This window comes from Tinamus guttatus, unplaced genomic scaffold (assembly GCF_059628265.1).
Source record: "Tinamus guttatus ecotype Peru unplaced genomic scaffold, ASM5962826v1 Tinamus_guttatus_pri_ptg000353l, whole genome shotgun sequence".
NCBI lineage: Eukaryota > Metazoa > Chordata > Aves > Tinamiformes > Tinamidae > Tinamus > Tinamus guttatus.
Window position 1 is genome coordinate 473492 of NW_028288887.1, and position 16116 is coordinate 489607.

Genomic DNA, 16116 nt, shown 5'->3' on the forward strand with positions numbered 1-16116 from the left:
TTATTAGCCAAGAGGTTTTAAATAGGTTTTTCATCATAGATCTCAAACACTAAAACAGACACCTATTCATATCCACGAATTTACTAAAAATATGAATATAAGCAGGTGAAATAGTGGTTGTTTCTGTTTTGTTTTGTTAAGAGATCATCTTTAACTTGCCATTTTACCAGAATGTTACAAAGTGGGAGTCTATTGACTTCTCTAGGCAATTATTTATCTACACACAAAACTGCAATTTTAATGAAGGGTCAAACAGAGCAGATAGATAGATAAAATTCCTTCTAATTTCTTGTGACCTGTCAACAGGAGTGCAAAATGACAAATATGAACTCCTAACTCCCTTTAACTTTCCAAGTTACAAAAACTTTAGTACCAATCAAACTTAAAAGTAGGATTTCCTCAGCACAAGTTGGGTAAAGGATGCAAACATCTGGAACTGAAACAACGTGGAGTAAACTATGACACTCATGAAGAATTGCTCATTTACTTAAAAACAGGGAAAATAAAATATATTTTAAAAGAAAAACATAAAAAAAAAGAAAACATGAGGAAAAGACTGCCCTTCGGGCAACAATAAAACAATGCGGGCAACAATAAAACAATGCAAATCATTATTATCTCAGAGTAGCCAATGGTTTAACCAGACACTTGACACAGATAAAAAGTTAGTAAGGGAGACAAAACTGGAAATACTACACTGATGCTTTTTTGCCAAACAAATATTCCATAGATTGTATCAGTCTGTTCTGAGTCAGCAATCTATAGCTCCCATCAAAAAATATCCTGAAAATGATGTTTGAGAGGGACTAATTTTATTAATCATAAACAGATTATATTATTATTAATCATAATCATATAAACAGAAGAGCTGTTTTTATATCAAAAAAAAACAAACGAACCACAATTCATCACTTTTTTTTTTCCTACTGGCTTTAGTCCTGCCAATCCTAATCTTAATGATCCAGTTGTTTTCAATTGGACCACATATGTAAAGCTTAGCTTTGGAAGTAAGAAAGACGAAACTGCCAAGATCAAATCATTATGAGGAAAAGAACACAACTAAGTTCTTCCGATATGTCTGGAAAAAAAAGTGTAATAAAATCTAAAGAATAGATGCCATCATACTAAAAGTGTTTTATGTAACATACAGGATATTCATGGAAGTCACTAATATATAAAATACTAGAATTTTACAGCTCAATATTACCATGAAATTCTAAGGTGCAAAACTGAAAGAAAGAAAGAAAAAACCCAGAAGTATTATCCAGTGTAGCACAGATTTGTACTGAAAACTTGCAAGTTACTCTTTGGAAAAAAAAAAAAACAAAAACAGTGACAGATGAAGTCTGAAAGTGTTTTTCTTTAAATATAATACCTCAGTACATTTAATAATAAAAGTAAGCTCTACAAAAGATCTCTTGTACATATTATACAAAATGCAGAGGTTAGTGCAACCCACTGGGTCACACTTTTTTCAGTCATATATCAGGAAGACTTGAAATTAGAAAATTATGCAATTTCCACAGCTCATCTTCCTATTGGTAACAGATTCATGTTGTGTCCCATCACTTATGTGCACTTGTTTTCCAGTAGGAACCTCAGTTTATTTTCTGTTTCCTCTGATGATTAATATTTTTCAATGCTTTGCTTTTGAAATAAAATGAAATCAAAAGCCATAAAAGCACACCAGCCTTCAGTTGGCAGGTGGTACTCCTCTGAAAACATTTGCTTTATTTAACCAAATCTGCCAAATGGAGAACTTGTTAAAAAGTAGTTTATGGATGTTCTTCCTCCTGCTTTCTGATGTCATGGAGGTGAAAATCCTGGTTACAATATTCCTGAGTGCCAAACTGAGTCATCAAGATCAGTTTTGATTGACAAACGTCCTGGCAGATGACAGCGAGTTGTGATCATGGTTATAGCACATGACATACACTTTGGAAACCAGAAAAGGTTTTAAAAAAATGACAGAGAAAGAGAATGGGAGAGGGCAAGAGAGAAAGAGACTGCATCTTCATCGTTACGTATCAGGAAAACGGTCTTCTACTACACAGGGTTCTGTCGGGTTCTCCTCCTCTTCCACTTCTTCCCCTACTTGCTCATCAAGAGGAATTTCGGTGGATTCTGAATCCTGGGTGCAAAGAGTCTTGGAGTCACTGAAGCTGGTGTCTTCTTCTACTTGACTCCCACTGTCCTTTTCGGTGTCTGACTCACCATCTTCCTCTAGGGTTAGTTCAAACTGGAATTTTTCAGTTTGGCCCTGCCTACCCTCTTCCTGGTCATCAGGTGCAGGAGAGGGACTTTGAGGGATTGTGCTCTGGTACCATTCTCGATTGTCCTCCAATGTATCTAGGATATCCTGGGCATCTGGGTGAACAAGATCTGCCCATGTCTCCCACAGAGGATGAACAATGTAGTCTATAAACCCCACCTGTTTCAAATAATGCAAAATTAGCATGAGATTTTATTCATTGGCAAATAAACAACTATTCATACAAGTTGCATTTATTTTTTTTCTGTACAAAAGTTTTTCTGAACAGAGAGTCAAAAAGGGAGAGAGAACAGTGCCTTGGAATTGTCATGAGACATTGGAGACACTATCCTGAATGTGGCTGAAAGGAACCCATGCTGTTCTATGTAGAAAACGGATTCTTTTAGCATCTCAAAAGTCTGATTCAGGATACTGGATAAGGACTTGGAAAGGATTTGTCTTCAAATGAACTGTTCATTCCAAACAACTCCACTGTATCTACTGAGCCAAACAGCTGTTTTATATTTAGTTCTGCTTTTGAAGGAAATACTAATAAGCAGATATATAATGTTCTTTTCTGAAACATACGCTTCATTGCAGATAACTACAGGGATGGAACCCCTTCAGCAAACACACTGCTATGCATTGCTATGCTTCATAGTAAGAAAATGCCCCACACCCTCTACTCAGACACTGAATTAACTAGGGAAAAAAAAAAACCCAAAAAACAGAAATCTACATTCAGAAATTCATCAAAATAAAATGGCCATCCTTTTCTATTAAAATGCCATAGTATGTTATGTGACCACTATTCAAATCAATTACCTGTGATTTTTCTACTGATGCATTGTGCTTATCACACATGGGACTTATCTCCATTCCTCTCTCTCTCTCTCTATCTCCTTGACGGAAGAATTCCTCCATTATTCTGTCTGTCCACTGGCGGTAGAGATGGAGTGGCTTGGTTGGATTGCTTAGATCTGCACAGTGCACCATATTCTGAAGAACCTAAAATAGATGCAAACATATCTACTGAGCACCTGGTGTGTTATTACACTAGACAAAAAAAAACTCTCTTTCCACTTACACATTAGATAGCTGTGAAACAGATTTGAAAATACATGTAGTGCAAGATTTATTCTAAACAGCAAAAATTTATGTGTAGGGGTGGTTTTCGCACTTGCATTAATAGCCATGAATTATCTCGCTTCTGCAGCTTCTGTCTATGTAAGAATTAGAAAATATTTGAGGGAAAGACCAAACAGGCAGGTAAGTTTGAAGGGTAAGTCAAAGCCAAGCTACATCCAGAAAAAAGTGCTTTATCACCTCATTACTCTCTCAGAGTCACTCAATCAATACCTAACAGAATATGGCATATGTGAGAAACACATATGAAGAAGAGGATAGAAGAGAAAGAGTCATGAAGTATGAGTGGACAGCTGGTCTAACCCAAATGTTATTAATGATGTAAATACACGCAAGTGATCATTTTCAGATGAGCTTTCTTACCTGAATCCTGTCTGAATAGTTATCAAGAAGTAGGACACCAGAACTTGTCACTTTTTTGGTTTCAACCATAGTTTTTAAATCAGCCAATAGATTCATATGTTTAGACATGTCTGTTGCAAGTACCTTCAAATAAAGAAACAAATTAAGAAAACTTTATTTTTACTGCTTTATTAAAAATCTTTAAACACAAAAAGAACCAGTTCTGGGGGAAAACGTAACTGCTATATCAGAATATACCGGTAAAGTTTGAGCCTTGTATGTCAGTAGTTATATTTTAAAAATATAACAAAATAACTAGGGCATCATTCATAAAGATTTGATCAGTCAAAGTTCATCACCAATTCAGTAGCAAATTCTTAACTGTGATGTTGCAAAGGCAGACATAGACATTTTGGTATCAAAACTGCTTGAAGCAAGATTGTATACCTTTCAAAAATATATAGCTGGTATTTAAATTGAAAAGAAACTGTTAGTCATGTTTGAACAATTTATCGTAACACTTTACTGTGCTAATAATACTCAATAATAATTATAATAATAATAACCAAATTGATAGCACGATGCAAGTGCAAATCTGAAGTTGAACTTACAATGTCAATGACCATTTTCCTCAATGATTGCCTCTGTTTTTTGGTCAAATTCTGGAAAATATCACAATTCTCTTCCTGCAGCAGCTTGAAGCCCACAGCTATGTGGTGATTCTCCAGGACTGATGAGTCATTGTACATCAAGGCGAGTTCAGAATCTGCAGTAACAGTCACAAGGCAGAATGTTACCAAAGTCTGCGCTTCCATTAAATCCCTTATGATTTTTCAGATTCATTATGTTCATAACAGATTTAAAGATGAGCTTTTAGAAACAGAATATCTGTAGTTCACATCAGAGCACAAGTTAGAATATTAATGGCTGAACATCTTAACAAATTGAGGCAAAGTGTTTTGAGGAAAACAAAAAAGCAAGCTTTGCAGCTGAAGTGTGTACACAGGCCTGAAGTAGCAAGTTAGGAAACAGTACAAGGATGGTATTTTCAGAACTCTTTTTCATGTGTGTACAAATTAGGCCCTAGGGGTCATTAGTCTATGACAACAGGTTGTTTTGAGAGGAGGTTGATAGGACAGCAACAGTTATACTCTTGATCTTTTTCCTGGAAAGTCATGTGGCTTGAAAATGTCAGTAGTGGCCTTGCCTTTTGTCTCATACTTGAGTTGAGTGCAATCAAGAACTGCTGCCATAATGTTGCCTTTTCTCACAGAAGTGTTCTTAACTCAGCCATACTCTATGGCTGTGGGAATAAATAAGTAGAACTAACAAACCTTCTTAACAATGCCCCTACTAAGGCAAAAGCAAGATCTGCATTTGTCTACTGAGGCACACTGAACAGCCAGATTTCAAAATAAATGCAGTTAAGATTTTTTTCTTGGTATATATTTAGATTATACACAGGTACATATCCAGATTGCATTCACATAATCAGCTTGTTTGTGTTTTAAGACAAGGTTTGCAAATGAATCTGTCATCAAAGAAAGATATTTCACATGCAATCACACTTGTCATGTATTGACATTCATTTCTACCACAGTTGTTCTATCCTAAATGTAGCCACATATAAGTCTATTCTACTGTTAGTCCTCATTATCTTCTTTTACAGCAGCTTTGTTTTAGAATCCCACTGGCTCAATGGGGTGCCAATAAAAGCTCCCCTCTTCAGATTTCATGAGTCTCATGCAATCTCCTGCTGTCTCCCCCCTCTCCTGAACATGTCAATCTTGTGAATCAGGAAATCCTTCCTCTACTTTCCTCACCCTGACGGCAGCAAAGCCATAATAGCATAAAGGAAAAAGAATGTGAATTTGTTATTGTCTTCATCTTCCACAGAATATTTATGAAGCTTGCTTACTTTTTATTTTTTTGTTCTCAGTTCTGAATGGAGGTGGAAATAGAAGAAAGTTTCTCCTTGTCAATCTCCAGAACATTTTAGAAGCCTCAAGAGTATTTGTCAGGAAGGACAGACACAATAATCAAATAAGCATTTTGTTTAGCTAACACAATCTGTATTTGTTTGCTCTTTAATATTATTTAAGAGGGGTCTGATTTTTAGATAACTGTGTAAACAGGCTTTAAAGCCTGAAATAAGGAAATAATTTTTGGAAATATCATATTATGAAAATTACAAAGAATAAGCTGAAATGTGGCAAATATGTAAATGTTTTAAGCAACTATGTCAACTACTGTTAAAAAATATATTATACTTCTTAGCAAAAAGTTAGTACACTGTAGGGATCAATGAAAAACACAGAACTAGATGGAAGCAAAAAAATGTTCCAGAGGCTAGGAAAATCTGGGGCTTGAGAGATTCCCTGTGTAACTTTTGTAAAAGCCAGGTGTACACTGAATTTTAAACTTTCATTGAAATTGGTGGGCATTAGACAGCTAAATACATTTAAATGTGGTGGGTTTTATCTCCATCTTTGTCCTCTCAGCTTCTTTGTGCACCTAAAAACTGGAAAAGGATAAAATCCCTTTCTAAAGGGATCTTTAGAAAGTCATTTGCTTTCTAAAAAGTAACCTATTTTCTAATATGATTCTAGTATAAACATAATAGCTATTATCTTTCTTTTTTGATATTTTGTATAATCTTCCTCCATTTTTTTTCTTACAATTTTATTTATTAATTTAATGCAAACCTTACAAAGTTCCAGGAAAGAGATCACATGCAATACATTGAAATAGTGCCTGTATGATAGTGAGTTCAACCCTAGTAAGGCCCTAGTAAGTCTTGTGAGAGGATACTATGTAGACTATTACTAAGGTTACAAATAATGCAAAATAATATAAGCAGCTGTTTCCTGAGAAAAGGTACAAATAAGAATGAGTTGAATGTGCAGATCTTGCAGCAAAGCTATGAGAAAACCACAGAAGGTCACACTTACTTGTGTTGATAAGAAATTGGTTTGAAACCCCTGGATGATCTACATCATGTATTGCACTGGCAAAAATTGCTGCAAGAATCTCCAAATCAGTGAACACTGCCTAGAAAACCATGAAACAGAAATGAACATACCTAATCATCGAAAAAGTATTTTCAATAAAGGGACTGCACTTTGAAACTAGAGCTGAACAAGCAAAGCACATTTGAGGTGTTGGAATTTTAAGAGGAAATTTTTATATATAGGTGATAATAACCTTCTGTAAAAACATCCATTACATAGATGTCTGGTAAATATTTCAGGCTTAGCCATCAAAGTAAAACTATCCTTACTTCAGAATTGTTGAACATTAACAATATCACTAAATTCAGTAGCAACTGAAGTTTTTTTTCAGCTTCAGCCTGCAAATACATTCACTTTTATTAGATCATTAAGTACAGATTTAGGTCTCTCAACTACGGGGCAAATTAAAGTTAAAATTTCAGCTTGATTCTTACATATCATGGTATTATGTTATAACATACCTGCCTATGCTGTGTAATAAACACATAGCATTTGAAAGAAGTACAGTTCCTAAATGACATTGAAGAAAACGTGACACGCTATAAAATATGTAACTTAAAATCTACTGATTTTTCTTCTGTATGAGATCATTAAGAAGATAGGGCTAGAGGACTGGAAGGGACCTGATGTGACACTGAGTCCAATCTGCTGCTGTCACTAGAAACCAAGTTACATAATTGCTTTCATAACTGATCAAGAACAGCTTGTAAGTACATGGGTCAGCAGTGGCATCCAGGCAATTAGTATTTTAATGCTATTTTGCTAAGAACAAAGCCACCATAATAATAAAAAAAAAAACCCACCACCACCACCAAATAATGCTACTGGCAATCACTTCAGTTGTCTGGTGAGGCCATTAGTGATTTATGCAGACCACATATTCCTTTTTGAGATAAAGACATTTTTTCCTAAAAGAATTCTTGAGTCTCTGAGGATCAGGACATGCCAACAGTCTTAAGATCTGGTTATAATGCTCACTTTAATAAGAAGGTAAGGCAGAAACATTTAGTAATAAGAAAGATCGGTCGTTAACAAAAAAAAAAAATCAAAATGCAGCCTTGCTTCAAAATGGGGGCAAATTCTTCTGAGCTACTGAAATTTCAGCTACTTGCTTTATCTGCCTTTTTCTCCCACTGTACTGGGATATGTCAGTTTGCTATAATAAGGATCGAATCATGCTTAAAGAAGGGAAATAAATATATTTCTTCGACTTCAAAGAATCACTTTAAGCAATTCAGTAAAAAATTAGTACAGGATAATATCTACCTGAGAAAAAAAGAAAAAAAGAAAAGAAAAAAAAAAACGTAGGTGAACCCTTTCAGGTTCAGAATGAATAAGTACAAGCAAAATAAACAAATAAACAAACAAATAAATAAATAAATAAATGGCAGAATTCCCTATTGAAGGGGATTACATTTATTGTATTTTATGATCATCTTTCCTAAGTATTTCCACTGACTGTGGTTAGTGACAGTTCTATATGTGAAACAATGACTGAACAGGATGTAGTTCTTAATGAGATAGTGGAAACAAGTTACACATTGTGCTACAATGAAAAGATTGTGACAGCAGAAATCTCAAAGCGTAAAATCATGCTTAAAAAAATTTCCTCCACAATAGTTACATGTAAATAAACTTTGATCCTCATAAAGTATCTTTAAAAGAATTAATTCATGAAACAAATGTCAGGATCTCTTTTTAAAAAAAACAAAAACCCACAGACATAAAATCTTTAACATTCAGTTTAGAAACATCTTAGTATTTCCCCTTCTCTCATGTTTGCTCCTTTCCCATTTCTGTGTTGTTTACCTCCAGTGCTGGGGTTGATAGCAGGACGTGGGTTGACTGAACAACATCTGCAGCATGTATGTTATTGTGATATGCCACGTCTGCATGGTAATGATCTTCTAGGGTCATCAAGTAAGTTATTAAAGTGTCTACTGGAATTTTAAAAGTTTTTAACAAATCCCGTTCCTGGAAAAAGAACGAGAAACATGTAAGATTATAAAACACAGAATGATCTCCAAGATAAGCAAAAAGCCGCATATCTGTGCCTACTTGCCTGAAAAATGGTGTGCATGATAACTGTCAAAGGTCTGTTTCCAGATAATTCTGCTACTCGGAAAACCTGAAGGCCCCATTTGTTTACATCTTCTAGTTCCTAGAACAGAATCCAGAAAGACACTTTGAAATCTAATGCACATATTCCAAAGGTTTTTGATTGAAATGGTTTCAAATGGTAGACCCACAAAGATTCAAAGCTCGCAATATGGCTTAGCTACTGTGAAAATAATATGCTAAACTCGCTGAAAAGATGGAGGCGGCAGCTACTAACCTTATAACATTTGAATGTGCAGCTATCAACTTGCCAGAATTTAACTCAGTAGGTAGGGAGGAGTCTCTCTTTTAAGTGGATTGCTCCAGGGGGAAAAATGCTATAGGATCTTGAATACATTGAACTGACTCACTTTGTTATCTACCTGCCCAGTAATGGCAGAATTCACCTGGGAGGACACCTCCAGAGATGCTGCACTTCTCCTGCCATCTCACCTGTTCCCAAAAGCAGGATGTTCAAATAAAAGGTGTATTTCAAAATGCAAAAACCTAAAATTGGATTAATCTCTTTATGCCATTTTTATGTTATTGTCAAATAGTTAACTGCTGATGCAATCATCATGGGAAATTTCACTAAAAATTAAAATGCAACCGATGTGCATTAAATGATAAAGCTGAAGACAGGACCTGCAAGGATATCTCTAATGCTACATACATTGGTGTATTTCAAAGCGATAGAGCTACTATATATTTTCATCCTTCTGACAATATAAGAGTCTTCATTCTTTAGATTGTATTTATTGATAAGCAGCTTTATTAACAAATACAAATTCACATTTGCATTCCATGCCCAGAAAGTAAATATTCTTGTTGGAATCCTCTTAGTACTGAATTAACCCTCACGACCTGATTCTGACTTAAGTTATTTTTCCACTGCACCGGTTTCATATTATTTTAATGAGATCAGCCTTTGGCATAACAGCCTGAAATCAATGGTTATAAATATAGGATGGAATAATACTCTTAAGTCCATTCAACAATCTTTTATCTTGATTCAATGATTTACATTCAAAAATTTAAATATTCTTTACCTTGGCAAGAACATCTTCTTGATCTGTTTTAACTCCAAACCTGGGAATACTGGAATTAGTTAAACTGGAGCTGTGCATTAGTTTTTTGACTCCACTGATCTGTGACATTGGCCTCTTCTTTTTCTCTTTCTCTTTCTGTGTTGGAGAAGGGATTTCAACTTCATGTTGTTTGTCTTCAAAAGAATTAAGAAAAACAGAGAAATTATGTCCACTTTACTGTACAGTTTCATACTATGGACATTGCAGTTCCTTAGAAAAAAAATATATTTTATTTATAAGTGTGGAGATTTTGCAGTAGGTATTTCATGTCAACAGCATTAGAAAAATGTGAAGCAACATAAACTTAGACCATTTCTGAGTAAAATAGAACTGTGTTAAAGACTTCAGTAATATTAAGATTACCGAGTGCCCATCTTTTGCAATGCTTCATGGAAATTTTTTTGGAGGACTGAAGAGATAAGGTTCTCAGCAACCTTCCTCAGAAGAAAAAAAAATAGTTATATGCAAGAAAACACTTTCTGCCAAGAAGCTAGGAGTTTGCATTATTTTTTGCTGATTTTATTCATATAGCTTTTTAACTGTCAGCTTTATTGACTATGTCCAAATTATCTCCTCTCTACTGAAATGCGACTGCATCTTTCCCAGTTGTCAAGAAATCTTGAAAAGATACAGATATTTCTAACATAGTAGCCTCAACGCCTTAGCACACACACCAAAAAATAAAAAGAAGGGGGGGGGTCATAAGTATCTGATATGTCCATTTTTTTCCTTTCTGTATTGGACATTTTCAAAAAAGAAGTTGAAACCAAATGCGAGCAGCAAGTTTATTCCTAAAATCTACATTCTTGTGTTTGCTTCCTCACTTTTTCTTCTTTTTCTCTTTTTTTTTCCTCTTTTTTAATTACCCTTGAACAGTCTGTAATTACTGGAGACCTCTGAGAATTCCAAGCAAATCACAGCGAAGAAGAGACTCTGGAAATGCCACCAAGCTTTAGCCTGCGACACAGAGCTCCCTGGCTGCCCCCACCACTCTCCTCATACGGAGAGCCACAAAAAGGGGGAGAAGGAGCACGAGAGCTCCAGACTGGTGCAAACTGACAGCAGATGAAACGCACTGACTCATGCTCCTGCTTTGATGTTTTATGCTTTGGGTCATATGCACAAATTTTAGGCCCATCGAAGGGAGGTTCATACACAGAGTTGTCAGAGCAACTCGAGTGAAAGGAAGTGTCTGTCTGAACAGCTTTAGATCTCTGATGGAATTCTGTGGGATTGCCAATGTTTTCCTAACTGTGAGCACATTAAACAAAATATCCTTGGTCCAGCCTTACATCCAGAAAATATAATTCGCCGTTCTGGCATAAGGTTTTTGCATCAGGTCATTTTATTCTCATTGGCAGGCTCTAATATATTTTATGGCTGTAAGAAAACAGGTTAATTAATTTGAGAAATAAAAAGTTGCTGTAGTATCATATTCAATGTAGAAGCCTTAATTCTTTACACAGGGAATATTTTTGCTGTCTTTAATTTCTTGTTATAGAATTGTCATTATTAATAACTTCATACATATCACAGAGCTCTACCTGGGAATACAGTCCTAAATGGTGTTTTCCCCCTTGTATCCTCCTGTATCTTCATTTTTATGTATCCAAGGTTTTTATTTGCATGCAGCCAGACTCTGTGCACTCCAAGGGATTCCATTCTCAGAGCTCCTTCAGCTCAAGGCTGACAGATGCATTTCCCTAGACCTGTCAAAATGAGTCTTGCATTTTCCAGTGAAGACTTGCAGAGACTGACTGATACTTCCAGCTTTTCAGCGAGTCTAAGTGGGTCATTGTCTCAGGCAACCTCACGTGGAGCCTTCCAGGGTTCTGTTCCCCATAGCGGAGGCTCATCCCTTGCCTGCTGCAGGAAATCCTGCTGTGCTGCTGTTCTCGGGGGGCATTACTCAATTTATGGATGAACTCAGCAGACACATTCAGTCTTTTAAAATATACAGTGATAAGTAGGATACAATATGCTTAAAAAACTCTGCTTCCTTAAAAAAAAAACACACACATAAAAGCCCCAACTATGGTACCACACACAAATAAAACAAGATGTATCCTAAAATATATGATTGACTGGAAGTATCTGTTATCCTAATTCAGGCATGTCCAGCTGTGCTTCCCTTATATGCAGTCTTTGTGAACCTATGGTGTTTCCCTTAATTTTTCTATTAATTGCTATATTAAGTATATCTTCATGTTCAAATCCACACAGATGGGATAAGATTTCATCCCTTTTAAACAATTTTATCACAAAAATACACTGCCTTTTCCAAAGCCATGGAGGAGGAAGCATAATCTTTGTAATATCGTGTCAGGCTTTTTTAATGCTTGCACCCCACCATGTAAACACTTTAGCTGTACATATTCTCCCGCTCAGCAGCAATCTGTTCAGATGCTGATTTAGCCATGTTTGCCCACTTTCTTCTGTGCAGGCTATGAATGCCAAAGCATCACAACTGCATGCTGTGAGACTTAATGAGGTTACTTATATTTATGTACTTTCGTACATAAAGTGAAACCTCTTTAGTGTAACTTTCCTTCTGCCCATATGGAAAACAGAATGGAAGAATGATTTTTAGTATATGAAATACATTATATTCATTATATATTCACTTCTTAATGTGGTAGTAATATATTAGTTGAAATTAATTAATTGTACATGAATATACATCTATCTGTAACTACACACACAGGGAAACCAGATAAAAAAAATTAAATGAGCTGTGGAGAAATGCATCTACCATGATCTTTCTGCTCAAATACTGAAAAATGAAATAGAAAATGTACATTTTCTGGAAGCAGAAAATAATATGGAAAGGTACTTGCTCCTAAAATGTATCACAGCAGACAGAGAAAAAAAAAAACAAAAGGCAAAAAATGAACTCCAGGCAACTAACTTACCTAAGAATGTGTTCGATATATATTCTGAGACTTGATTGCCTGACCTACTCATTTCAGATAGGTGGGTTAGCTCACGGTTCAGCATTCTTTTAAACTGGAAAGAAAAACAAAACAAAACAGAAGCAGAAGTTAGAGATCAAGATATATTTGGCATGAAAAAATAGTGTCACAGAGAAAACCGTTGTTTCATGCTTTTCTACTAGAGATTTCTTATCATGTTTGTAAATTAATCTGCTTATGCATTTTTGCCTGGTACTTTGTAACCTTTCAAGTTTATATTCCTGTACATCATCAATCTACTCAAATATGTTTCACGGCACTGCGTTAAAAAAATCACAATACCTTGTCCTTTTTCTACATGAATGAATAGTATGAATAGAAATGGGTAACTGTTGCCTTTTAGTTAGAATTTTTATACTAGATCAGCCCAATGATTTGCTCATCCCATCTCAGAAAGTTGTCTGTATCTATATAATATCAGAGTGGAAAACATTTGTCTATAGAAATTCCTTCCTATTCCCTGTAAGTTAGCAATTCACATTCACAGTTTATTTCATCCAAGTAGATATTAATATTCCATTAAATATGTAATTGATTCCCTAATCATAATTAATTCTTTCTTGATTCCTTCTGAGTAAAGGATTGCATGATATCTTGTGGCATGGTGTTCTGCAGGTTAACTGTGCAATACAGCTTGAGCTGTGTTATTTGCATTTTCATTTAGTATATCTCTGCTTTGATAATATCACTAAATAGAACTCAGCAATATTTATTAGCAATTCAAAGAACTCTTTCCAATGTATATTTTCCTCCATCTGTCACTACTGAATGTTGCCTACCGCTGTGCTACCCTTTCATTTTGTTGTTTGCTTTCTCAGTCATCTTTTATTTTAACAAAACCAAATAATTTGTGCCATTTTCAGAATCACCTTCCACCTTGTTCACCCAGTTATAACTATTTGTTACATTAAGCTATCTTTAGAACATATTCCTGTAAACATTCCTCTATGCTGAAAACTGGTAATTTATTTGCCTATTACAGATAAAGCACTAGACAAAACATTAACCACCTACTTTCCAATCACCAAAGCCCCTTCTTCAAAGAGGCCTTGCATCGTGGAAGGTGCTATTTTCTTCATAGTGTCTTTGTAAGTCACCAATTACTTTGTCTCACACAGTGTGCTATATAAAAATTACCTGTAATATAACATCCTAGCCATTAGCCACTGCACTTTTGCTGCCATCTTGACATGCCATCAGCCCAGGAACTTCCTGCTACAAAGACTGAACTCTACTTCTGTCACAAGCCAAAGGCTCAACTTTGATCTCACATGCAGCAGTGTGCTACTAAGTGCTTAACAGATTTCTGAAAATTAGACCCATACTGCAGCTGCAGTTGCAAATACTACAAAGTATAGGGCAAAATAATACGCATGGAACCAGTATACACCTTTACAATGAGTTCAGATGTTTGTCATCAATGTTAAATATTAGAAAACAAATGAAGTTTACTGATCCCAAAATCCCTAGAGCATTTTTAATTTTTTTAAATTTTCTTTAAACTGTTAACACACACTTAAGACATGGTTGCATGTTTTTTTTTTTAATGAAAGAATTAAGACAAGAGATTTTAAGGTAAAAACTGAAGAACTCACAGAATTACTTGTTCCCAGACTGCATTCAGAAACTATATTTCAATTAAATACCACCTATAGGAATCTTAATAAAATGTCAGAAAAAATAGGTCCTTACATCCACTTTTTCTTGATCAACACTCTTAGCTTGGCAACGCCGTTTTTGCAGCTACATTACTGGTTGCTTTCCCCATTTTGAAAAAAAGGCCATCTATTTACCAATTTAAAGGTACATGCTGTTTAGGAAATCTCCAATTACTTTAAAAGTTTTTCAGGTTTGAAAGGAGAATAGTTTGATGTTTGTTTCCATTGTGTAATAAATACTATATAAATATATATATATTAGTAATAAATTATAAAGTGTGTATATATAAGTAATAAATTATATAGTAATAAATACTATATAATCACTATTTTTGTACTTATCCAATATTAGAATTACAAAGGATTTTTTTTTCCTTTTATGATTCATAAACTTAATTAGGGGAGAAGAGGAACAGGGTTTTCCTTACTTGACAATACTGAAAGCTAATTCTAGTTAGGGAAAACAGGGCTTGCTGATGCTGCCAAAGCCATTGCTTTTTCTCCAGTGCTTGACTGGTGTCCTGTTTGCACATTCAGTGCTAAGCGTCCTTAATAACGGCTGGCAGCTTGAAGGAATTTTTTTCAACCTGGTCAGACTGGTAGGAACCACTGCAGTATTTTTTGCCTCCTCTGCGCCTTAGTGTGAGGTCCATTTCTGAGTTACACTGAACTAATGTCATATAAATGCAGAGATTAAATACATCATGATGACCTCAGTCACTTCTGCTGCCTTCCTGTAGGGAATATCATTTTGGCTTTTGATTTTGAGGTTTGTTACCAAGCGCTCAGAATCACTTAGTAACCTGTGGCATAGATGTTCTTTAAGAATTTCCAACTAGCACTGGAACAGGCTGCCCAGAGAGGTTGTGGAGGCTCCTTTTTTGGCGATCTTCCAAAGCCGCCTGGACGCCACCCTGTGCCATGTGCTCTAGGTGACCCTGCTGGAGCAGGGGAGTTGCACTAGATGATTTCTAGAGGTCCCTTCCAACCTTAACCATTCTGTGATTCTGTAGGCAGTTACTGCAGGCACATCCACAAATACAGAGGACTAATATGGGAGTAAAAGGGTCTGGCAGCCTCCAGTCCTGTGCTCCTAGCTGGTCTGATGCAAAGTCAGGCTTTTCCACCTCCTCTCATGCCCATAAGTCACCAAAACACTCGGCATGAAACCTGGGGATTACACTCTGTGCAATCAGTGTGCTTCCTTGCTATTGAAAATGTGCATGCAATAAAACAAGTCCCATGGCTTCTGCAAAGCCCTCCTGCTAACAGCAAACTCGGTGAGAGGAGCCCTGGGCTCTCAAGAAGTGCAAAGCACAACGTCCTCAAACCCTTTCCCAAGTTGCTGACGCAACACCAGCACAGCTTTAATTGACATCTGGACTAAGCAGGAGTTTAGAAGGCTGCTTTGATTTTATTTTTTTCATTAAGTATGACAAAACCTAGGAAAAACATAGCACAAAAATCTGTTTGAGAACATAAAACAAAAAGAACTAGCAGTAATAGAGATGTTCGTATATTTTTACTGATTAAAACCCAGTTTAGTACATC

The 16116-nt window shown here is 35.7% G+C and overlaps 1 protein-coding gene across 2 annotated transcripts in view; it reads right to left on the reverse strand.

The window, feature by feature from the left end:
• Positions 1 to 1977: 1977 nt before the first annotated feature.
• The window catches only part of LOC104564663 (3',5'-cyclic-AMP phosphodiesterase 4D-like), a 161108-nt gene continuing 146969 nt past the window's right edge, over positions 1978 to 16116 (reverse strand). For both annotated transcript variants that reach the window (XM_088529873.1, XM_010211300.2), the window contains 9 exons: positions 12848 to 12941; positions 9897 to 10069; positions 8813 to 8911; positions 8560 to 8724; positions 6691 to 6790; positions 4351 to 4505; positions 3761 to 3883; positions 3077 to 3259; positions 1978 to 2431 (listed from right to left, as the gene is read on the reverse strand). In XM_088529873.1, coding sequence (XP_088385999.1) covers positions 2021 to 2431; positions 3077 to 3259; positions 3761 to 3883; positions 4351 to 4505; positions 6691 to 6790; positions 8560 to 8724; positions 8813 to 8911; positions 9897 to 10069; positions 12848 to 12941 — 1503 coding nt within the window. In that variant the 3' untranslated portion in view covers positions 1978 to 2020. The remainder of the gene's footprint in view (positions 2432 to 3076; positions 3260 to 3760; positions 3884 to 4350; positions 4506 to 6690; positions 6791 to 8559; positions 8725 to 8812; positions 8912 to 9896; positions 10070 to 12847; positions 12942 to 16116) is intronic.